The sequence below is a fragment of the Thalassophryne amazonica genome, chromosome 6 (assembly GCF_902500255.1).
Source record: "Thalassophryne amazonica chromosome 6, fThaAma1.1, whole genome shotgun sequence".
Taxonomy (NCBI): Eukaryota; Metazoa; Chordata; class Actinopteri; order Batrachoidiformes; family Batrachoididae; genus Thalassophryne; species Thalassophryne amazonica.
In genome coordinates, this window is record NC_047108.1 from 123730269 (window position 1) to 123755791 (window position 25523).

General features: G+C 38.4%; 1 protein-coding gene across 5 annotated transcripts in view; it reads right to left on the minus strand.

The window, feature by feature from the left end:
• ptpn11b (protein tyrosine phosphatase non-receptor type 11b) overlaps positions 1 to 25523 on the minus strand; it is a 122209-nt gene that overhangs the window by 10572 nt on the left and 86114 nt on the right. For 2 of the 5 annotated variants that reach the window (XM_034173351.1, XM_034173353.1), the window contains exons 4-15: positions 22934 to 23126; positions 21387 to 21506; positions 20955 to 21068; positions 17316 to 17412; positions 17048 to 17127; positions 16056 to 16211; positions 12509 to 12640; positions 4473 to 4627; positions 2426 to 2493; positions 2171 to 2322; positions 449 to 549; positions 200 to 326 (exon numbers count right to left, since the gene is read on the minus strand). In XM_034173351.1, coding sequence (XP_034029242.1) covers positions 242 to 326; positions 449 to 549; positions 2171 to 2322; positions 2426 to 2493; positions 4473 to 4627; positions 12509 to 12640; positions 16056 to 16211; positions 17048 to 17127; positions 17316 to 17412; positions 20955 to 21068; positions 21387 to 21506; positions 22934 to 23126 — 1453 coding nt within the window. In that variant the 3' untranslated portion in view covers positions 200 to 241. The remainder of the gene's footprint in view (positions 1 to 199; positions 327 to 448; positions 550 to 2170; positions 2323 to 2425; positions 2494 to 4472; positions 4628 to 12508; positions 12641 to 16055; positions 16212 to 17047; positions 17128 to 17315; positions 17413 to 20954; positions 21069 to 21386; positions 21507 to 22933; positions 23127 to 25523) is intronic. The other 3 variants (XM_034173350.1, XM_034173354.1, XM_034173349.1) reach the window with 3 other exon arrangements.

Sequence of the window (25523 nt, forward strand, 5' to 3'; positions counted from 1 at the left end):
GTTCACTGACAAAGGTCTTACATTAAAGCCACCAATCGCAAAATTAAAAGGTATCGGAGCTGACAGCAATAAAAAAAAAAAATAGAAGTGCGCAGCTTTGATTTAATTTAAGTAGCTGTGAGGGACAACAAAACGTTGGTCAATGCCCGACTGTATATGGACCTAAATGCATGCAGAAAGGAAGTGAAGCAGAACTCACAGAGAGGCTGTCAGAGACACGTGGACATCCACAGTGCTGCGTTTACCTCCTGGTGTTACTGCTAAAAGACGTCTGAGGACTTTTAAAGTTTATGTTTTCATACACACTCGAGTCGTCGTTTGTCATCCTGCACAAAAACAGGAAATATTCACTTATAAAACCGAACATAAATCACCACATCTTTTTTATTCAGCTGTGATTCTATGTAACTCTCACATTTTAATAACCCTCATGACGCGTTGTACTTACACAGAAGAAGAGCGTGAGGACACCATGTTGGGTTTCGACCTGGAGTTTGTCATTGGAGGATATTTGATGTTGGAGTACTCCCTCTCTTTGCTCTTATTCCTCTGTAAAGTAACAGGATGAAATGAAGCAGACTGAATTTAGTCATGGGGCTTCGTCGACTAAACTATGCATGAATCAGGAAAGAAGGCCAACTGTAATACTTTGTACCGACATGCACTGATCTCAGAGCTTTGTTGCGAGATCGCCCAACCTCCACATTTTCCATCTTTCAGTCACCTGCCAAAAGCAGATTTGCTCAGTAAGGTGTCCATTAGTTCTTGATTGGCTTAGCACACCTGACTGAACTCACCAGCTTTTGGCAGAGCAGGGAGACATGGAAAATGTGCGGGTCAGGAAATCCCCGAGGACCAGGGTTGGGAACCAATGGTATACTGTAGAGATGCGCACCAAGCATTATCTGAAGCCTTTATCTTTCATTGCCTTTTGCATTTGAAAATGTGTGCACCCAACTCAAATGACCAAGACCAAATCCTAAATGAGGACCTTCCAACACTGAGTGTGTCCACTTTTCTTCAGAGCAACTCCCCGGAGACTAGAGACCAATAGCCATCAGGAACCAAATCTCAACCAATAACTGAATTAAACTGGAGAATTTAAGAGACTGGAACATTCATGTTTTGTGAGTAAGCTTACTTTTTAAACAAAGATGGCAGACAGTTCACAGCACACAGAACCTGTCACCAAATTTACAAATGAAGGCTAGACTTAAGGGGATGAGGGCATCTGGCAGAATGAAAGTCATACCTTAAAATTCTGCTTTTTTCATGACTGGGTAGAAAACTATTCAGCCTGTTACTAGTATATTTTATTATTGCTTCCAGGAACTTTATTTAATCAATATCAATTCATGGAGGTGATGGTTCAGTGGTTCCCAACCTTTTTTCTTCAGAGCCCCCACGCAAGCACTTTTCCAGGAACATCTTATTTTTTTTTGCAACATAAAATAGAATAAAGAAATCACATGCAGTTTCCATTATAGTACCTTTTTAAGTCATATGACCAATAAGGAAAAACTCAGACAAAAACAAAGACATTACAGGGTTAATTTATAACCACTGTGTGCCATTTTGGTGTTGTAACAGTAAATTATAGTAACAATAATTACGGCAATGTTGGCTTGCATTGCTTACTGGTAAATGATGAACTGGTCATGTGACATGAAATAAAATAAAACCGTGCACAAAAAAAAAAAAATGCAGTTAATCATTGGCATCACTTCTACTACCATCAAAATATTTGGACGCACAGGTCACATACAGGAGGCCAGAGTTTGTTTTTAAATTTGAACTTTTCTGAATGAAGTGGTGTACGCATTAACCTCGCTTCTGTGTGTACACAGCAGTTATACATGAGGCCTCGAGAGTTAACTGCAAACAGTCCCAGCAGGTGACCTTCAGCCGTGGACCTACATCCATCACTGGAAGCTTAGTAAAGCAGTTACCACACAGGTTCCCTACATAAACACACAGGTCAGTGTCGCATCTACTTTCTGAAACTCATTGATCAGCACGTTCATAGAACTATAGATTATCCTCACAGACAGGTCTTCCATAAATAGGTCAAAGTTTCAGTACTATCAAACTCATACTTGACATTACATTTATCTTATGCCTGCTGCTTCGTCTTTCAGAGACAATTCTGATTTGGTCTTCTGATGCGTACCTGCTCCTCTTCTAGTCTCTTTTGAGCTGTGTCTATGTACTGCTGCACAGCCATGTAGATGAACTTATACTGGGCCTCTGTCTGCACCATGCCCGACCTCTGCTGCCGTACTCTCTGGATGGTCTTAGGGATGTCGATGTCACAATCTAGTCCTAGGGAACAGCCAGAGTTTAGCACAGCAACGAAAGTAATGCTAAATGTGTATATTTTAAAACAAAAAACAAATCTATTGTTTCAAATTTTTCACTGTCCTACCTTGGCGATTAATAATGTCGATGAGGATGTCAATAACAATAATGGTACCAGTCCTGCCGATACCAGCGCTGCAGGAACAAAAGTTATACAAGTTTAACTGCTAAACACAATGAAATCAGATGTGCGCATCAAATTGAACACCATGTAGCTGTAAGTACACTGCTGAAAATAATTAAGGGAACACAGTGTTCCTCTGATTACATTGGCCAAAAAAAAATCTTGCATGGACTGAGATTTAGGGTAATTTTGGGGTGCTGAATCTGAATCAGAGCTCAGATTTCCACTATCACATCAGGTTTTTTTGCAGTTTGCATGCTCCGTATTGATGGGTTATGCAAAGGTTACTCATTCACTCACAAGTTTGACCCCACTAATCATGCATAAAAGCAGATTTAAAAGCATAGTTTTGAAACCAGGTTCGTGAAATGTGAACAAGAGCCGTAATAAAGGATTATTAACTGACTGCCAGTACAGACCAAGCAAGTGATGTTAATTTGTAGACAGACAGACAGACAGACAGACAGACAGACAGTGAGAATTGTATGTAAAAGTTTGGGCACCCCTGATAATTTCCATGATTTTCCTTTATAAATCATTGGTTGTCTGGATCAGAAATTTCAGTTAAAAATATCATATAGCAGACAAACAGTGATATTTGAGAAGTGAAATGAAGTTTATAGGATTTACAGAAAGTGTGCAATAATTCATTAAAAAAAAATTAGGCAGGTGCATAAATTTGGGCACCCCAACAGAAAAAAAATACATCAATATGCCCAGTCTGGTGAGTCTAGGACATTTCAGCAATGGACAATCTAGACTACAATATTATACCCCCCCCCACCCCCCAAACACCAAAAAAAAAAAGAAAGAAAAATGGGGATGTTTGAGCCAGAAATCACATCTTTGTCACCCTAACCCTTTGTTTTAACAGAAATGGAATCGTACCTTCCCCAAAGTACTGAGATTCTAATGTACACAGATTTCTAGTCGTAGGCTGAAACGTTCATCACTGGAAGATCCTTGACTGGAATGTCCTAAGATGAAAAGTCCACCCATCCAGTCTGTTGTACCCTGCTTCCACCCAGTGTATGCAGACGGCAACATACCCCAAGACCCAGCAGAGAATAAGCAGCCAAAGATGCACAGATTGTCTTATTTGTAAGAGCCCAGACTGATCATCCCTGCACTGAAAGGGACTGTACATCTGCATACCTTTGCACAGTCCCTTTCCACTATGTTATATTTGACAGTGAACATAGTTTTGCCTATTTGCTTAATTGTCTATTTGACTCCTTTACCTCTTACAGAAGCATTTTTTTCCTTTTCTTTTATTGTTGTTTATGCACCAGTGACACCAGATCAAATTCCTTGTCTGTGAGAACTTACTTAGCAATAAGTTTGATTCTGATTTGTGAAACAGAAAAATCTGAGCAGCATACCGTTCAAACTGCTTCATACACAGTAAAAAACAAGTAGCACCTACGTAATGTCAGCGAAACAAAACCAGCATGCCCCTTTCAAAGCCAAAGTAGTTTGTGCTGCGTTTTTACCGACACGCTTCCTCGGAAAATACTCAACTGACAAAGCAAACCAAATAATGTTCATGTGGTATTTAAGGACAACTTTTATGTTTAGTTTGCTACAAATGCAATAAAACACTTGAGCAACACAAAGTACATGTACACACTGCTGTGTTAGTTTGCCTGAGTCAGAAGTACAACCGTAGAAAAGGTAACATCCTGAACTTTACACACAGTGGCCCCATGTGGGCCCCGGTTGAAACCATACACACAGAAATAATTACTACATGAAGTCACATTTTAAGGTTGTAGGCAGACGGAGAAGCACAATAATAGAAATCAAGTTACTCAACACTTTTATATGCAGGCAGGTGTTTACACAAAGGTGCCAGCAAAATGGGATTTTAATAGTTTTTCTGATAGCTCTTGCAGCATTGTTAGCATTTTGAATTTCTCAAATGATTCCCTTCATACTGTCTGTCATGCAAAGGCTGAGCTACCCATATGTAAAACAGTGTCCTTCTTACCTGCAGTGGACGACGATAGGTCCAGTGTCTGGAATAGCACTCTGGGTGCGGTTGACCTGCTCGAGGAAACTGAGGACACCGCCGGGCTCGTTGGGTACGCCGTGGTCTGGCCAGCTTAAGTACTGGTAGTGCCAGATGTACCTCACGTGTTCCTTCTACAAAAAAAACCAAAACAAAAACACAGCCATTGTTGTAATTTATTTTTGGTCTTACATTACTTTGAGGAACAAAACTGAACATTAGTCAACAAATTTATTTATAAACAGTATCCACCCCGTCTCTCTCTTGTACCTTCCCATCTGTTATTCCACTGTGAAATCCACAAAGTAAGGTCAAGTCAAGTCAAGTCAGGTCTGGGAGCATGCACTTGGTGCCAACATTGTCTTCACTCGGGAACTCTCTTGGCTCCAGGCAGAGAACCAGTTCATCTCCACTTCTCAAAAGTAGCCATCTACAGTACAGTATGTGGTGTGGCCAGGTAAAATGTGGGCGTACCCATTAGTCTCCACCAGTAGCAGAAGTCCTAAACAATGAGCCATGTGTGCTGGATCATGCACGGAGAAATGTGACACACGGCCAAAATGTCACAACAGATATTCGCACACAAAACAAGTGATACTCCTCATGTGGGCTTTCTGAAGTTACTGCTCATTTTTCCAGAAAGCCTTTCCACCAGTACCAGGTCAAAGTGTGCGCCCCCTCCAGTGTTGCCACAGTTACTTTGAAAAAGTAATCCAATTACTGATTACTCCTTGAAAAAGTAACTTAGTTACTTTACTGATTACTCAATTGTAAAAGTAACTAAGTTAGATTACTAGTTACTTTTTAGTTACTTCCCCCGGTTGCCGACAACAACCCTCTGCCACCTCAACATGACTGATACTTGTTTTGCCAAAACTCACTTTACAGTCACTCTTTCTTGACTTCAATGAAAATAAATACTTGTTTTATAAAAAGTAAAATAAAGACCTCTTTCTTGACCTCATATTTAACTATTGACAGCACTGTAACAGTAAAACTTGCAATTTTTAACCTACATTGTTTATAAATGTAACTATTAAATTCTTGGTAACATTTTTCTAACATTTAAATTCTCTCTAAACATTTTACTTGTCAAAATTATTATTATTATTATTATTATTATTATAAGTAGTATTAGTAGTTGTAGTAAAAAAAAAAGGCTTCAAAACTGGGCCTTTAATCTAGGGGTGTTGTGGGGGGGCACATCCTTGCCCCACGCCCCCATTCCATCTGGATTCACCCCTGCTTTGGCGTTTGAGCACAAAGAATGGATAACAGTTATTTATGCAGAAAACATGACCAGATTTACAGGTAAGAATGTTTTATTGCGTTTTCACAATATGTGGTCCTCAGAAAGAGAGTTTAGGTGCATTTGAGTGGAAAATAGTGTTAATTGTTGACGCGTCGCAGAGGATCAGCTGTTTTTAGCGAGCAGATACGGAGCAGCTCAGGTCAGAATTCTAAATAAAGGAGAAAAAAAGCATAAAAATGTCTTTGTAAAGCTTAGTGCAGGTGTGCTGTTGTCACCGCGCTTTAAGAGGTGAGGATGAGTCGTAGCTGCTGCAGAAAACCGCGGATGAAAAGCTCACAGCTCGCTTAAAGTGGGCAGTTCAGTCGAACCCCGACCCCCTGCCCATGGACCAAGTTTAATGCTACTATCGACCCACAATGCAAAAATAACAGTAACGCACAGTGACTTGGAGAAGTAACTTTAATCTGATTACTGATTTGGAAAGATTAATGCGTTAGATTGCTCATTATTTAAAAAAGTGGTTAGATTACAGTAACGCGTTACCGGCATCACTGGACCCCTCTGGTCGCCACAATACCTTGGACTTGACATTAGAAAAAGAACAGCCGTGTCCCTGGAAAACTGTCTACTAACCAGCAGTAATTATGTTTTTAATGAAAAATATTAAAATTAAAACATTTAAAGTGAAACAATAACTGACATCAGCAAATCAAGAAATAAGGAGTGACTTTTGAGAAATGGCTGAATAGTTTTCCACTGATGCTGTGCAGTACTTCTGCATGATTCCATGACTTGTGCCTCAGTTTTTTTTTTTTATCATTAACTGCAATCAAACCTTTCCTGAATCCTTAATGCATATACAGATGAATGAGAATAAAGTGAAAGTGCTGTCAGCTCCATAAAAGAAGCTTATCGTTTAAGATAACATTTTCCTGCTTTAATGATAATTTGATTTGTGAGCCTGAAATTATATCCTGTTTGATGCTTTGTCCAAATAATTACAGCACAATGAATTCAATAAGATAGGAAGTGAATGACAAAATACAGTAAATCTTGGCTGATTTATCTAATTTACGTTTAAAGCACTAAAGGGATTTGACCAGCACTTCACAGTGGAAAGTGTAATATGTCATCTAGTTCAACACCTATATTGAGACTGCATACAAAAAAATGGGACATTAAAGTTACATTTTCCATTTTAAATTAAATTTAAGCGTATTGACAACTCGCTTCTGCCAGGGCTCAATAATCCTCACATCTTACGCTGAGAGAAACATACATTATTAGTAACCAAATACATCTGAACAAAATTTCCGTCATGGAACATGCATGTTTGATAGAAGGAATCAAAAATCAGCATTATAGGTGTGTTATTAAATGCTACAATATGTGGGATTTAGTGCCATGTAGTGGTGAGGCTGCAGATTGCATTATGATATCACAGTTTTGTTGCCCTCCTCCTTCTTCTTCTTTGGCAAAGGGAACACATGCTTGCTTGCATTCTCTCTTATGCTTATTAAAGTTTCTCTTATTAAAGTTTCCACTTCGCCTAACTTGCATGTCTTTGGATGTGGGAGGAAACCAGAGCACCCGGAGGAAACCCACGCAAACACGGGGAGAACATGCAAATTCCACACACAAAGGCCACACGCGGGAATTGATCCCATGACCTTCTTGCTGTGAGGGAATCGTGCTAACCACTAAGCCACCGTGCTGCCCATGCTAGGCAATATGTATGATCTCCCATTCTACAAAAATCAATCAATCAATCAATCAATTTTTTATATAGCGCCAAATCACAACAAACAGTTGCCCCAAGGCGCTTTATATTGTAAGGCAAGGCCATACAATAATTATGTAAAACCCAACGGTCAAAACGACCCCCTGTGAGCAAGCACTTGGCTACAGTGGGAAGGAAAACTCCCTTTTAACAGGAAGAAACCTCCAGCAGAACCAGGCTCAGGGAGGGGCAGTCTTCTGCTAGGACTGGTTGGGGCTGAGGGAGAGAACCAGGAAAAAGACATGCTGTGGAGGGGAGCAGAGATCAATCACTAATGATTAAATGTAGAGTGGTGCATACAGAGCAAAAAGAGAAAGAAACAGTGCATCATGGGAACCCCCCAGCAGTCTACGTCTATAGCAGCATAACTAAGGGATGGTTCAGGGTCACCTGATCCAGCCCTAACTATAAGCTTTAGCAAAAAGGAAAGTTTTAAGCCTAATCTTAAAAGCAGAGAGGGTGTCTGTCTCCCTGATCTGAATTGGGAGCTGGTTCCACAGGAGAGGAGCCTGAAAGCTGAAGGCTCTGCCTCCCGTTCTACTCTTACAAACCCTAGGAACTACAAGTAAGCCTGCAGTCTGAGAGCGAAGCGCTCTATTGGTGTGATATGGTACTACGAGGTCCCTAAGGTAAGATGGGACCTGATTATTCAAAACCTTATAAGTAAGAAGAAGAATTTTAAATTCTATTCTAGAATTAACAGGAAGCCAATGAAGAGAGGCCAATATGGGTGAGATATGCTCTCTCCTTCTAGTCCCCGTCAGTACTCTAGCTGCAGCATTTTGAATTAACTGAAGGCTTTTTAGGGAACTTTTAGGACAACCTGATAATAATGAATTACAATAGTCCAGCCTAGAGGAAATAAAGGCATGAATTAGTTTTTCAGCATCACTCTGAGACAAGACCTTTCTGATTTTAGAGATATTGCGTAAATGCAAAAAAGCAGTCCTACATATTTGTTTAATATGCGCTTTGAATGACATATCCTGATTGAAAATGACTCCAAGATTTCTCACAGTATTACTAGAGGTCAGGGTAATGCCATCCAGAGTAAGGATCTGGTTAGACACCATGTTTCTAAGATTTGTGGGGCCAAGTACAATAACTTCAGTTTTATTTGAGTTTAAAAGCAGGAAATTAGAGGTCATCCATGTCTTTATGTCTGTAAGACAATCCTGCAGTTTAGCTAATTGGTGTGTGTCCTCTGGCTTCATGGATAGATAAAGCTGGGTATCATCTGCGTAACAATGAAAATTTAAGCAATACCGTCTAATAATACTGCCTAAGGGAAGCATGTATAAAGTGAATAAAATTGGTCCTAGCACAGAACCTTGTGGAACTCCATAATTAACTTTAGTCTGTGAAGAAGATTCCCCATTTACATGAACAAATTGTAATCTATTAGACAAATATGATTCAAACCACCGCAGCGCAGTGCCTTTAATACCTATGGCATGCTCTAATCTCTGTAATAAAATTTTATGGTCAACAGTATCAAAAGCAGCACTGAGGTCTAACAGAACAAGCACAGAGATGAGTCCATTGTCCGAGGCCATAAGAAGATCATTTGTAACCTTCACTAATGCTGTTTCTGTACAATGATGAATTCTAAAACCTGACTGAAACTCTTCAAATAGACCATTCCTCTGCAAATGATCAGTTAGCTGTTTTACAACTACCCTTTCAAGAATTTCTGAGAGAAAAGGAAGGTTGGAGATTGGCCTATAATTAGCTAAGATAGCTGGGTCAAGTGATGGCTTTTTAAGTAATGGTTTAATTACTGCCACCTTAAAAGCCTGTGGTACATAGCCAACTAACAAAGATAGATTGATCATATTTAAGATCGAAGCATTAAATAATGGTAGGGCTTCCTTGAGCAGCCTGGTAGGAATGGGGTCTAATAAACATGTTGATGGTTTGAATGAAGTAACTAATGAAAACAACTCAGACAGAACAATCGGAGAGAAAGAGTCCAACCAAACACCGGCATCACTGAAAGCAGCCAAAGACAACGATACGTCTTTGGGATGGTTATGAGTAATTTTTTCTCTAATAGTTAAAATTTTGTTAGCAAAGAAAGTCATGAAGTCATTACTAGTTAAAGTTAATGGAATACTCAGCTCAATAGAGCTCTGACTCTTTGTCAGCCTGGCTACAGTGCTGAAAAGAAACCTGGGGTTGTTCTTATTTTCTTCAATTAGTGATGAGTAGAAAGATGTCCTAGCTTTACGGAGGGCTTTTTTATAGAGCAACAGACTCTTTTTCCAGGCTAAGTGAAGATCTTCTAAATTAGTGAGACGCCATTTCCTCTCCAACTTACGGGTTATCTGCTTTAAGCTACGAGTTTGTGAGTTATACCACGGAGTCAGGCACTTCTGATTTAAAGCTCTCTTTTTCAGAGGAGCTACAGCATCCATAGTTGTCTTCAATGAGGATGTAAAACTATTGACGAGATACTCTATCTCACTTACAGAGTTTAGGTAGCTACTCTGCACTGTGTTGGTATATGGCATTAGAGAACATAAAGAAGGAATCATATCCTTAAACCTAGTTACAGCGCTTTCTGAAAGACTTCTAGTGTAATGAAACTTATTCCCCACTGCTGGGTAGTCCATCAGAGTAAATGTAAATGTTATTAAGAAATGATCAGACAGAAGGGAGTTTTCAGGGAATGCTGTTAAGTCTTCTATTTCCATACCATAAGTCAGAACAAGATCTAAGATATGATTAAAGTGGTGGGTGGACTCATTTACTTTTTGAGCAAAGCCAATAGAGTCTAATAATAGATTAAATGCAGTGTTGAGGCTGTCATTCTCAGCATCTGTGTGGATGTTAAAATCGCCCACTATAATTATCTTCACTATAATTAATTACAAAAATGAGGGTTCTCAAGCTTGTTATCTGGCAACAGCAACTAATAGACACTGTTAAGTCTTTTGACTGCACTTCAAAATGGAAAAAAAAAAAATGGAGCAAGTACAGTTACTTGGGTTACTGTATATACATGGTGGTGCAACATGGCGCCATCCACAACGGGGCCCACTCATGTAGGTATGAAGGACTCCCTCTAAGCTAATGAAAACACAAATTCTTTTCTGCAGGTAATTATACAATAATGGACACATGGTTATGAATGCTACATTCCATTTCTGCTAATAAATGGTCCTAAAAATCATACACACTGTAGCTTTAAAATTGTTTTAAAGACCTACACTGCCAGTTAAAGGTTTGGACACAAAGTGTGTCCAAACCTTTGACTGGTAGTGTACGAGGTCTGTTAGAAAAGTATCAGTCCTTTTTATTTTTTTTTAAAACCTGATGGATTTGAATCACGTGTGCTTGCATGAGCAAACCTTGAACCTTCGTGCGCATGCGTGAATTTTTTCACGCCTGTCGATTGCGTCATTTGCTTGTAAGCATCCTTTGTGTGAGGATGGGTGGAGTCTCTCATTGGATTTTCTGTGCAAGGAAAATGGCGGAACGACTGGAGCAGCGCAACTGCATCAAAATTTGTCAGAAACTGGGCGACAGCCAGGTGGAAACCATTCGGATTACTCAGACGGCTTTCGGTGGCTTTTCAGTTGTGTGACTATACGAGAAATTGTGGAAAAGGTGGGCATGTCACAGCATGTCCTGTGAGGCCTCAACACAAAGATGCTTTTGTTCCGCCATCAGCTTTGTGCCGAAGCCACTGGCATGAATTTTGCTGCAACTCTTTTCATGGCCAAATCTTCTGTCACAGTGGAATGTGCCGAAAAAGTGCTGATGTCCACCTCTTCTGCAATTTTTCGGATAGTCACACGACGGTCCCACATCATCACAGCATTCACTTTGGAATGATCTGGTCATTTCATCATGTTGATGGCCAACCGGAGCGTGGCTCACTCTCCACCGTTGTACAGCCGTCTTTAAACCGGTTGTACCACTCCTTAATCTGTGTGATGCCCAGAGGATCGTCACCAAAAGCCGTCTGAATAATCCGAATGGTTTCCACCTGGCTGTCGCCCAGTTTCTGGCAAAATTTGATGCAGTCGCGCTGCTCCAGTCGTTCCGCCATTTCCTTGCAAAGAAAAAACGACGAGACTCCACCCATCCTCACAAAAAAGGCTGCGTACAAGGAAATGACGCAATCGACAGGCATGAAAAAATTCACACATGCACACGAAGGTTCAAGGTTGGCTCATGCAAGCACACGTGATTCAAATCCATCAGGTTTTTGAAAAAAATAAAAAGGTCGGATACTTTTCTAACAGACCTCGTATATTCACTTGTTCCTGGGACATGTATGATTAATAGAATACACAAAAATCTGTCTTTGAGGTTGCTTACCAAAATAAAAATAACCACAACTTTGTAATATCTAAATGAGGTGTATTCAAGAAGAGTGTCCCTGCACCAATGCCACTTTCACAAAGACAAAAAAAAAAAACCTCAGAAAACTGTGTCAATCTAATTAACCTTTACTCAACAATGCAGCCCTAATGAGGGCCTTTTGGCCTCTAGGGGGAACTACTATAATTACTAAGTATTGTGTGTCTCCATCCTTCAACAACTTCAATAGAACTCCCAGAACTATAATGTTTAAGAGATTAAAGGAAGAAATTGGTGGCAAATCCTGATTGTCTGTGACATGTAATCAGCTGTTTCATGACCCCAAACACCATTTCTGTGCTAAAAATAAAGTCATCAATTAGTTTTTCAGTTATCTTATATGAAATCAATTAAATAAACTCAACAGGCCTGAAGAGAAAAACCTTTGTCCTCCTACATGGGTTAGTAATTATGTCAGAAGTTGCATGTTTTCAGCATTTATTTTTAAAAACTGTAATGAATTTGCCATGTAGTTTTTCAATTCCAGATTCTTTATTGTTAAGGAATCATCCGCCGGCTTTCCCATAACAACAAACTATTGTGATTAAGGTATTAGATGAAGTGACCCCAGTTCAGTAGGGCAGCTCTGCCTGAGTTCATCGAGCGTCCTACCCGGTCGAGACGCGTCACCTCCAGCTCCCTCAGAACGTAGTCTTGTGCAGGCCGCTCTTCCATGTTCCTCACCAACACCTTACCAAACTCTTTGGTGGCATGCAGATCTGGCCAGTAACGGACACATTTGTTCTAAATTGGAAAAAAAAAATGTGAGAGGGGGAGGAGAAATGACGATGATGGGTGTATTAGACAATCGAGAGAAGCGGCTCAACTCGAGCAGCTTTCCAATCGTCTTAACTGTCATACTACCCATGTCAGCTGCCTCTTTTCTCACCACCACACCATCATCTTTACTACATATTACAATAAGCTAATGCCATCCACTACCCGCTTACATCTACAACTAGATGAAAAAAAAAAAAAACAGTTCACCTGTAGGTTACAGCTACTGCAATGCAGGTTTTATACATGTACTGTAGGTCAACACCCATATTTGATTAATTTAGACAGAATAAACAATAATACTTTCGGTATATTTATTTTTAGTAGCATGCCTCGACAGTAATTTGCATGATTTTTCATTTAAGTGGTTTAATGTCTTAATCACATTGGTAGATTAAGATACTGACACTGAAGCAGTCACCTTGTGATTTTGTGCTGCCGACTTAACTACACTGGGGGATTTGTGTAAATACAATATCGGCAGTTCTGTTTTTAGGATTTGAAGGTGAAACATTTATAACTTCTGTAGTCCAAATATTGAAGTGTTGTGGCTGATTGGTTATGGTTGAGACATGAAAAAATGTCAGCTGATACTGTCGGGGGTGGGGTGGGGGGTAATAAATTATGATCAATATGTTGTTTAATAAAATGGTCAGTTCTTACAGGCTCTTGAGACCAGATGATGCTCAAATGAGAACATGAATAACTTTAGAGTCTATTACTGTATTTTCTAGACTATAAATTGTGCTTTTATTACTTGTTTGGCTGTCCTGCAGCTTATATTTCAGTGACTTATGACAAAAAAGTATGCATTATCATCTATGCCCACAAGATGGCACTGTCTACACACGTGACAAGCTGCTCCTCTATGCTGATGTGAATGAGGCACTGTCTGAGCCACAATCCAGAGCAGAAAGTGGCAATAAACGCACCATTAAGTTGTATGCTATTTGCCATAAAACAAGAAGTTTGGTGGGAGGAGTAGCCGAAGGGACTTACTTAAGGTGTCTTGACACTTGCACGAATTTCATCCCCGCATTGGCACGCAATCTGACATGACAGTGAGTAAACTTGTAAACTGTTGTGAGCTGTGCATAGCTGCATGCAAGGGCGCAATGAAAATTTTGAAATGTTCAAAACTTCTGGCACGCATTAATTTTGTGAACTAGATGTGAACATTGTGCAACCTATTTGAAAACACTGTGTGTCACTGCGAGGCAGTGTGTCTCATTGCTGCAGTGCATCTGAACGAGATGTTACATCTAAAATAAACATAATACTGCAGATATACAGTAGTGTTCAGAATAATAGTAGTGCTATGTGACTAAAAAGATTAATCCAAATTTAAGTATATTTCTTATTGTTACATGGGAAACAAGGTACCAGTAGATTAACTAGATTCTCACAAATCCAACAAGACCAAGCATTCATGATATGCACACTCTTAAGGCTATGAAATTGGGCTATTAGTAAAAAAAAAAAAAAAAGTAGAAAAGGGGGTGTTCACAATAATAGTAGCATCTGCTGTTGACGCTACAAACTCAAAACTATTATGTTCAAACTGCTTTTTTAGCAATCCTGTGAATCACTAAACTAGTATTTAGTTGTATAACCACAGTTTTCTGCAAGGCATTCGTTTTGTTGGTTTGGAACCAAGATTTTGCTCGTTTACTAGTGTGCTTGGGGTCATTGTCTTGTTGAAACACCCATTTCAAGGGCATGTCCTCTTCAGCATAAGGCAACATGACCTCTTCAAGTATTTTGACATATCCAAACTGATCCATGATACCTGGTATGCGATATATAGGCCCAACACCATAGTAGGAGAAACATGCCCATATCATGATGCTTGCATCACCATGCTTCACTGTCTTCACTGTGAACTGTGGCTTGAATTCAGAGTTTGGGGGTCGTCTCACAAACTGTCTGCAGCCCTTGGACCCAAAAAGAACAATTTTACTCTCATCAGTCCACAAAATATTCCTCCATTTCTCTTTAGGCCAGTTGATGTGTTCTTTGGCAAATTGTAACCTCTTCTGCACGTCTTTTATTTAACAGAGGGACTTTGCGGGGGATTCTTGCAAATAAATTAGCTTCACACAGGCATCTTCTAACTGTCACAGCACTTACAGGTTACTCCAGACTGTCTTTGATCATCCTGGAGCTGATCAATGGGTGAGCCTTTGCCATTCTGGTTGTTCTTCTATCCATTTTGATGGTTGTTTTCTGTTTTCTTCCACATGTCTCTAAAGCATTGGAGATCATTGTAGATGAACAGCCTATAATTTTTTGCACCTGCGTATAAGTTTTCCCCTCTCCAATCAACTTTTTAATCAAGCTACACTGTTCTTCTGAACAATGTCTTGAACGTCCCATTTTCCTTCTACTTTCAAAGAGAAAAGCATGTTCAACAGGTGCTGGCTTCATCCTTAAATAGGGGACACCTTATTCACACCTGTTTGTTCCACAAAATTGACAAACTCACTGACTGAATGCCACATTACTATTATTGTGAACACCCCCTTTTCTACTTTTTTTTTACTAATAGCCAAATTTCATAGCCTTAAGAGTGTGCATATCATGAATGCTTGGTCTTGTTGGATTTGTGAGAACCTACTGAATCTACTGGTACCTTGTTTCCCATGTAACAATAAGAAATATACTCAAACCCTGGATTAATCTTTATAGTCACATAGCACTACTATTATTCTGAACACTACTGTATTATCTAACATTTAAGAAGGAATGACAATGCAACTGTGTTAGCAAGCCATTACAATATAAATATTATAAATAATTACCTCTGAGATGATTCCAAATGCGTTCTCCACCGCATGACGCGCACAAAAGAAGCTGCAACTGCCGATAATTTGTCTGTGATTCTGGGAGCGATGAGAAATGGTTTCATCAGCCAAGTTCTGAGAGCAAATGTATAATTGACTACGAAGTGATTATTTTACATAACGTGGCGTCAAACAGGACAAAAGTGCAGCATCCAACGGGACAAAGCAGGTCGCACTGGTGCGATGAATTGCGCAGCAGAGTGGGGATCATATTTGTGCATGTCAAGGTGGCTTTACTCATCTTATTTTGTTGCTGTTGTCTTTTGCCATCTAGGCTATAGTGGATATTTAAAATAGATTTTTAATTTTTGACATTTATCCCACAGTAAGATCATAATTATTTGTATTAATGTACGGTAGCAGCGAGATGGGTGTTCCACTCAATCTAACTTGCGTTAGAAAATGAGCTAGAGGAACAGAAGTTGCTTAGAAATGCTATAATGTAGAGCTACAATAAATTTCTAAGTGGTGTTAATGCACCTTTCTTGTGTGCAGCGGATGTACAGCTGAGACCTGATTAACGGTATTAATTTACTCACCCGCCCTCTCTCTACTTCTTTCGTGGTCATGACAATGACGTGAGTATTTTCCTGATAAACCATCTTCCAAAAGTCAATCACTGTGTTCTGTAGGCAGCCTTGTGTGGCAATGAAAACTTTGCCTTCCTCCACGTAACGTCCTTCTTCATGCATACTCTGTCCAGCACACAAATAAAACATTACATTAAGACTGTCATTTAATGCCCTGCTAAAGGTGACCGTCAAGTGAATTTCCTAGAACATATATACAGTACTGTGCGAAAGCTTTAGCTCAGTTATAACTCTGATAAAAGCATAAAATGTGGAGCATTTTTAAGACCTTGAACTGAAAATAAAGATACATATGGTACATAATATTGGAAAACGTGATGGTAATTAAAACAAACAAACAAACAAAAAACTTAAGTATGCAACTCATTTTCACTTAAATCGAACTAAAAACTGTTTTGTCTACAGCTGACCACCTGATACATGACAACACAAAGGTAGTTACTCATCATTACTCAAAGTAAAATGACTCTAAAACTAAATTAAATAAAATTTATTTTCTTTCTCTCCAACTTTTAGGAGACCGTAGAAAAGAAAGTTTATGGTTTTAGAACCTAAAAGCAATTGTAAATTTTTAAAGCTGAAAAGTGGTGATGCATTGCATGTATTATTAAGTGCGTAGTAGGTAAAACTTAATGAGAATTTCTAACAAGTTTTTAACCTGCAAACAAACCAACCAGATTAGAAGTACACATATTGAACAAAGTCATAATAACACACTGACCGGACAATCAAAAGTAATTATGTTTTTCTGTGGATGAACCAAAGAGAAAAGAGTTGAAGTTGAGTTTTGTCAGTCCTGCTTACCCAAACCCACCCACCCACACACAAAATCCCTTTAATCTTTTGGGGGGTGTGTGTGTGTGTGGGAAGGGGTGAAGGTGTTTCCACAGAAAGCAGGTTGCGATCAGGTGGTCTAATAATGTTACGTTGAGCCGACTTACTCTGATGTAGTTGGCATTGATGTAATCTGAACCTGGAACATCAGGATCTGCTTCCCTGATCTCAACTCGCGTTGTGTCAACTAAAAACACAAAGTCAAACTGTCACTGTCATGCACAACAACACGTCTGCAGTTTGCCATTTAAGTCTGTTTGATTTCTAACAGGATGTGAGTTAAATTGGCGGTGCTTCACTAAGGCCTCTGGGTTGTGTTTGTCATTTTCCACAGGAAGGTGGCCAGAGGAAATGGCAGGTTGGTACGTGACTCACAGGGCAGGATATTCTTGTATCTGTTTTTACTCTTGTTTTCTGCTCTCTGGCCTTCTTTCCGGGGATACAGCAGCTTACACTCCTGCTGCTGCAGTACCTGATGCACATGACGAGAAAAGAAGAATCAAAAGATAATAATTAGAAGATTTTCCCAATTAAAACGTCTAAGCAGCAACACCAAACAAAACATCTGCTGTGGTCCATTTGATAATTCTGAGGTGATTTATGCAATTTAACAATATCAATATTCTAATTACAAAGTAAATTTCAAGTACAGGAAACCACTAGGTAGGAGGTTCCACTTAAATACAACCAGAACCCATTTAGATTAGCAAGATTACTTTATTCTTAGACTTAGACTCGTGTTTATCATCATTCAGTAACAAACATCACAGAACGAAATATCGATGCACTGCACAAATACATAAAAACACAGAATAAAGCACATAATACCGGTCCAAGGTGTGTGATAGTGATAAATAGTTTTTTTTTTCTTAACCTATCAATAACTGTCTGCATCTGTGTATAAACAACATGTAATAATAAATAAATGATAAGGGATATTGCACATATGAAGATGCTATAAGGATAAAGTTGCAACCAGATGCTACAGTGTATTCTATATTCAATATTACACAGTTATTTCTATCGATTTGTATTTAGCTGTCTTATGGCGGTTGGATTAAAGCTGTCCCTGCATCTGCATGTTTTGCAACTCAGGCTACGGTACCGTCTACCTGAGGGCAGGAGGGAAAACAGATTGTTAAAGGAATGTGAAGTGTCCCTGATTATACTTCTTGTCCTGGACAAGCAGCGCTGTTCTACCAGTTCTTCGATGGTTGGAAGCCTGGCCCTAATAGTTTTCTCTGCTGCCCTCATGACCCTCTGTGCCTTTCTGTCTGCACGGCTGCTACTTTCAGACCACAGAGAGATACTACCTGTTAGTACACTCTCTTCTGTTCCTCTATAGAAGGAGGTAAGGACAGCCGGGCTCAGATGGCCACTGTGGGCATTCTGGATGCATATCTACAAGTTTACAATCCTGTTGGTATGTTTGACAACTAAGAGTAGCTGCCTGCCAGCAGCATAACACTTAAGTTCTCTGTCATTATTTTACACACATTTTGTAGATTCTACACACTTCAAAAGAAAAGATACAGGTCTGATCCCACACCGGGTTTAATAAAGTTCACAAATTTACATTCACAAAACTAATCTGGAAAGACAAACATAATGATCTCAATAAACATGACAATCTTGCAGACAGAACAGAATTGTTGAAATCTGCCACTGAAGATCCTCATTCACCCATGTAGGCAATATTCTGTAATTGAACAGTTACAGAATCCCCCCCCCATTTTAAAACTGACTGGATTAAGTCCAACACGAAATCCAGTTACTCAAGCATAAAGTAAAATACGAGATAATTTGTAATTGTGGTGGGGGAAACAAAAGTACCAGCTTAAGTGCACAATAACCACATAACTTGATAATGCAAAGAAGCTGCACAAATTCTATAAACCTTCTAAGTATTGATTAATTTACAATGAAGAGCACAATGTATTAAACACTAAACAAAATGTATCTTGTGAATTGTTTGGGGTGAATTATGTATCCCATACTATTCATTATTCAGTGACTGTTATCCCCCCAGTTTGTCACATTTGCGGAATTGTGTAAGTGTTTGAAACTACAAAATGATTTGATGTGTCTTAAGCTTAATCTTTGTTAGGTAATTTTATTTAATCCATCCATTTTCTATGCATGCTTACTCCAGTTAAGGGTCACAGGGGCTGGAGACTATCCCAGCAGTCATAGGGTGTGAGGCGTGGTACACCTTGGATAGGATGCCAGCCAGTCTGTTGCAGGGCCACATACAAACAAACAAACACATACACACCCTCACACACACCTACAATCAATTTAAAGTTTCAATTCACTGAACCTGCATGCCTTTAGAGGTGGTAGGAAGCCGGCAAACATGGGGAGAACATGCAAACTCCACACAGAAAGGACCCAGGTGGGATGAGATCCCACATCCTTCTCGCTGTCAGGCAACAGTGCTAACCACTAAGCCACCGTGCTGCCATCTTATTTAACACTAGCGTGTTGCCCATGGAGATCCATGGGTTCTAGATTGGGTAGAGTTTATAAAGTAGGTAGCTGACATTTTTCAAGGGTGGTAATAAATTATGCAAAGTTTCTATAATGATTTTAACTGAAAGTGCAGGAAATTAAAGTGAGAACGTTTGTGAGTAATTGTATTTATTATTGGGCACATTTAGTTGATGTCATGTTTTACAACTGGCAAGGTTGAGATATTTCCTTTGTTCAGAGCTTGTCTCTTTCCCAGGGACTGATTAATGGTGATATCAACATCCATTGTTCACTTTTTTTTAACTTAATATCCCCAATTTCTCCAAAAATATTAGTCCCATCAACTTTCTGTTTTTGCAACGTTCATCTTTGGCCCAAAATACATAATTATACCAAATGGCAAATGTCAGTTCTCCGCAGTTACTCTGTGATCAAAGGTACACACATGCATTTACACATGCATACACGTACACAGAGACCACTTCGCTTTTAATATATAGATTTTCTATAGTAAAACCGATGAAATTTTCTAACTTGAATAATAAACCACTTTCATACAGAAGCAATGGGGTGCTTCAGACTTTTGCATAGTACTTTATATTTGAGATTGGTTTACTTATTTTTTTGTGGGGATTGTAATGCCAAGAAGCCACATGTGATTAATCGATACGAATCGGTATCTAGATACAAACATGCGCAATGCAAGTGTATCGATTCACATAGTGTGCATTGATTCAATTGTCATTTGAAATCGCAATGCATCGGTCGCTGCATGCTTGCATCGATTTTTGTGAGGCGCATTGAATGCATCATCACTGACGGAAGCCTGGAAGCACATTTCTACTGCACAAATCTATTTCGAAATGGAGGTTTGTGAGAACAGCAGCAAGCAGTTGGAAGACATTTTTGACGTACCTAAAACCTAAAACATTTAAATCAGGCATTTGGAGATATTTTGGCCTTTTTTTTTTTTTTTAAAGATGGGAATCTTGACAAGACGCAGGTCGTTTGGAAAGAATCCCGTGGCTACCGCTGCGCCACTCGGCAAGAAAGTATCTCAAATTACTTTTGCCAAGACGCTACTCTCTCAGTGAGTGACTCACTTTAAGTCACTCATGGATTTTGATGTCATTTTACTGTTTACTCTTTCAGTGTGATCAAACAGGTTCCAAATATGACCGTAGTGATTCCTGTTCCTTAATGTTGCATCTGGTAAACTTGCTGCTTAAAGAAGTAAAAAAAGTCATCTGCATCTATTAGAGTCAGAAGAAGAATACTGAATCATACTGAATTGCAGCTTCTTATTTTCTATTAAAATTTTTGGTATCATTTCTTTGCATCATGTTGAATCACATCGTATCACATCGTGATCACATTGTGAGGAACTGAATCCTCGTCAAATACGTATCAAATCACATCAAATAGGGAACAGGGATGAATCGCATCCCATCGTATCGTAGGTATTGTCATGTATCGCAAGATGTATCGTATCGACTTGTTGTCAGTGATGAGATTCACATCCCTAGTTCTTATACAACATACCTCAAATTCCTCCCAGAATCCTTGCTTGGGCTTCTCAGAATTGTCTGCTACTTTGTTGAGCTCTCGTACTCTGTTCTCAATGCTGGCTGCGTTTATCCTTGTGGCGTTAAAGGGCTGTCCTCAAAAACAGACGTTAAACAACATGGTTTAATTTCAAGCAGAGTACACAAACATCTGCTTTGAATAAAATTAACAATTTTAACATCGACAATGTTATTTGAAAAAAATATTCAATATACGTGGGTGCTTTAATACATCACCAGTGGAGTTTTGTCTTTGATTAATCGAAAACCACTGGAGTGAATTTTGAAGGTTAAATGTAAATACTGGGTGTTGCAGCAGGAATCATTTAATTTTTAATCATATCAGAGTCAGCAGACTGTTATGAGCCTTGTGGTAGTTGACTATTTTTTTAAACCATTTCTTCCACACCTGTTTGAGATGAACTACAATGCCCCCCTTTTCCACCATGGGGTTCTTCTTGTAGTGCTCCACCAGGTCAGCCAGAGTGTCAAACCTCTCACCACCGCCCACGTCATATTTACCATCCTGCTGGAGACAAATTCCAACAGTTGACCAGACATTGAAAGGCTTCAGATGAAATAAACAAGCAACAACCCTGAGCTGACTGTAGGGTTTACATATGAAATCTGTCCAGCAGGTGTCAGCGTTCATTAGTTGTCAGTACAGGACGCAACATCTCTCTTTTCATGCTAAAAGAACAACATCTGAAACACAGGTGTTTCAAAGTAGTGCTGGCTAGCCACTGGTAATCTGCAGTACAAGTGAATAGTTTTGGAACAACCCCAATCTACATGTTCTATCTATTCTTTAAGTCTGGTTTTACGACATTCCAGTTCTGTTGTAAATTTTCGCCTGTATTATGATATCGTTCTTGTCAGGCCAACTGTGAAACAATGCTTGAAACATGGGTGTTTAAAAGGTTTCAAGATGATTTGAAGCAGTGTTTAGAGGGAGATGTCACTAATTTGCAGTAGCACACACATACACATACATACATACATACACATATATATATATACACATACACACATATATATACACATACACACATATACACATACACATACACACACACATACACACATATATATATATATATATACACATACACATATATATACATATATACACATACACATATATATACACACATATATATACATATATATACACACATATATACACACACATATATATACATATATACACACATATATATACATATATACACACATATATATACATATATACACACACATATATATACACACACATATATATACATATATACACACATATATATACATATATACACACATATATATACATATATACACACACATATATATACATATATACACACACATATATATACATATACACACACACATATATATACATATACACATATATACATATATATACACACATATATATACATATATACACACACATATATATACATATACACATATATACATATACATACACATATACATATATATACATATATATACATATACACTCAACACAAATATAAACCCAACACTTTTGGTTTTGCTCCCATTTTGTATGAGATGAACTCAAAGATCTAAAACTTTTTCCACATACACAATATCACCATTTCCCTCAAATATTGTTCACAAACCAGTCTAAATCTGTGATAGTGAGCACTTCTCCTTTGCTGAGATAATCCATCCCACCTCACAGGTGTGCCATATCAAGATGCTGATTAGACACCATGATTAGTGCACAGGTGTGCCTTAGACTGTCCACTGGTGTCTAGAATGCTAGAATGTTAATGTTGCTAGAATGCTAATGAGGGTTCTAACTAGATTTTTTCAGTCTTTGGGTGGTATATGCAAAAACAGTGGAAGTGATCTTTAAATAATTTTTTCCCCTTGTACAAATATGCAACTTCAATGCATCTTTGAGAATATTTTGAGATACCTCACCTGATATCGTATCATGACATGGGTGACTTTGGTCTTACGATCCACATTCTCGTGTTTCTCCTCATTGGTGAGAACTGAGAGGACAAAGTCACCCGGTTTACTCTGACTCTCCCGAACCAGGAAGCTTCCGGCCTTGCCCTTTTCCATGAGCAATTTTTCTGCATCTCGCCCAGAGAGTTGTCCATGGTACCACCTGAAATGCAGCAAAATAAAAGCTACAGCGATCTTCAAACACAATAGCCACTGACAATGTGACATTTGTAATAACGTCGTAAGGATGCTACTGTACTGTGCCAAGTTCCCTTTTTTTAAATTTAATATTTATTTCATTCATTTAAAAGAAAAAAAAAAAACAGAATAGCAGAAATAACAAAACTTTACAAACCCTTGAATGAAAAGGAGCAGACTGGAAGAACAAGTCTTATATTTTCTGCCCCTTTTTTACAATACAATCTTACAATATCAATCATCATTAATCAACATAATTTAACAGATTACATTTCTATGACTTTGTCACATGCCACCGACTTATTTCATAATTTTAACCATTATTTATAAGTTTACATCCCTAACAGATTATGTTTTAAACTTCAAACATTCTAAACATTATTAACAGATTACATTTTTGGCTTTGTCACAGCCCACTGACTTATTTCATAGTTTCATCTGTTTTTTAAATTTAAGCGACCTTGATTCTTTGATTTCTTTGATGAGGTTGTTCCATAATTTTACACCATTCACTGAAATACTCCGTTCCTTTATCTTGGTTCTGAATCTTGGTTTTTTAAAGACTTCTATGCCTTTCAAATTATAACTACTTACTCTTTTTTCAAACATATTTTGAATGTTTATTGGTAAGGTATTGTTATTCGCTTGGTACATTGTAATAATTTCAAATCAACTAAATCATGAAATTTAAGTACCCTATACTTAATGAACAATGGACTAGATGGGTCTCTAAAACGACTTGCTAATCACTTTTAAAGCTCTTTTCTGCAAAATAAATAAAGGTTGCGTATAAGTTGTACATGTTGATCCCCAGATTTCTACACAATAAGTCAAATATGGAACAATCAATGAATTGTACAATGTTAATAATCCATAACTATTTAATGAATATTTAACTTTATGCAAAACAGCAAAAGCTTTCGCTATTTTTCCTTTTATGTAATTTATGTGTGACTTCCATGTAAAATCTTCATCAATCATAATTCCTAAACATTTCGTTTCTTTTACACTTTGAATGTCCATTCCATCTATTTTTAATGACATCATTTTCTTAAATATGCAATACCATTGTTCTTGGTCTAGGGGTTGGTAAGGTTAGACCTTACTTGTGTGAAGCGCCTTGAGGCAACTTTGTTGTGATTTGACACTATATAAATGAAATAAATTGAAATGCCTGCCTGTTTGTTGACCTACTCATCCTTTTTGCTGAGTATGAGTAATGAATGTTTATGAGTACAATGATAAGAATATTTCCATGAGCTGCAAGATGGAATGTTGCATTCAGCTCTGCCTTTCCTTGAATGAAACACTCCATATGAATGAAAATATTCTTTCCAATTCATGAATGGAAAACACTCATTATTTGTTTTATATGACACCTAAATAGATCCTTGTCATTTATTTTACTAAATAAGGACATTTCTTCTGCATGGGTCCACAGGCAAAGTCCATGTGCAATAGGAGGGCGTTCACTTTACCCAAGTGCCCCCTGGTGTCCATTTTTGGCTGGGAATATGTCGCCTAACTCAATACAAATACATGTAATTTGGTCACTTTTCAAAGGGATCAGACTCATTTGTAGAATCAATTTAAGGTTCAGACTCATTTGTAAAATCAATTTAATTTAAAAACCAATTCAATGGTTCATTTCAGGTCAGCTTTGTGTAGAAATCTCATTGTTGCAGGCAATGATAGCCATCAGCTGGCTGTTAGAAGCAAGTTAGAGAGAAAAACCAAACCATCTGATTCAAATAGACAACACGTGAAGTGACATGCACCCGTGTCCTTCTACTGATTGCTTCCTCATATCATGCATGCATTTTTGGAGCAGTTTAATGGCACAAAAATATGGGACAAAAATTAATAGTAAATGGAATCAAACTGCACGAAAAGTGAAGCAAGTCAAACAATGAACTACACAATAAGACAAATAACCAATGTCAAGGATAACAAGGATCTATTTAGGTGCTTGATAATAATCATAATTCAGGTGTGATTCAGATTCAGATCTGTATCTCCTTCTTGTACTGTGGAGAAAATGAAACGTTATTTCAAGCACAGATGAAAAGACTCTGGCACACACAAATGTAAAATATAGTACACGCTCTAAAGTCAAAGATTTGACATTTTCATACATATCTGGACCAAACACTTAAAGCTGAGGAGAAAATTGAAAAATTCACTTTACTGTAATCGTGCCACACTAGCTTGGCCAGCGTTGAGCTGGTTGAATCACGACAATGAAAAAAATTCTGCAAATCAAAACGCTGCAGACAACACAGCATCAGAATTAATTATTTCAAACGGGCTGCAGTTGGTGTTGATTTCCCCCCGTCAGCTCTTCAGTGGACATGGAGACCCT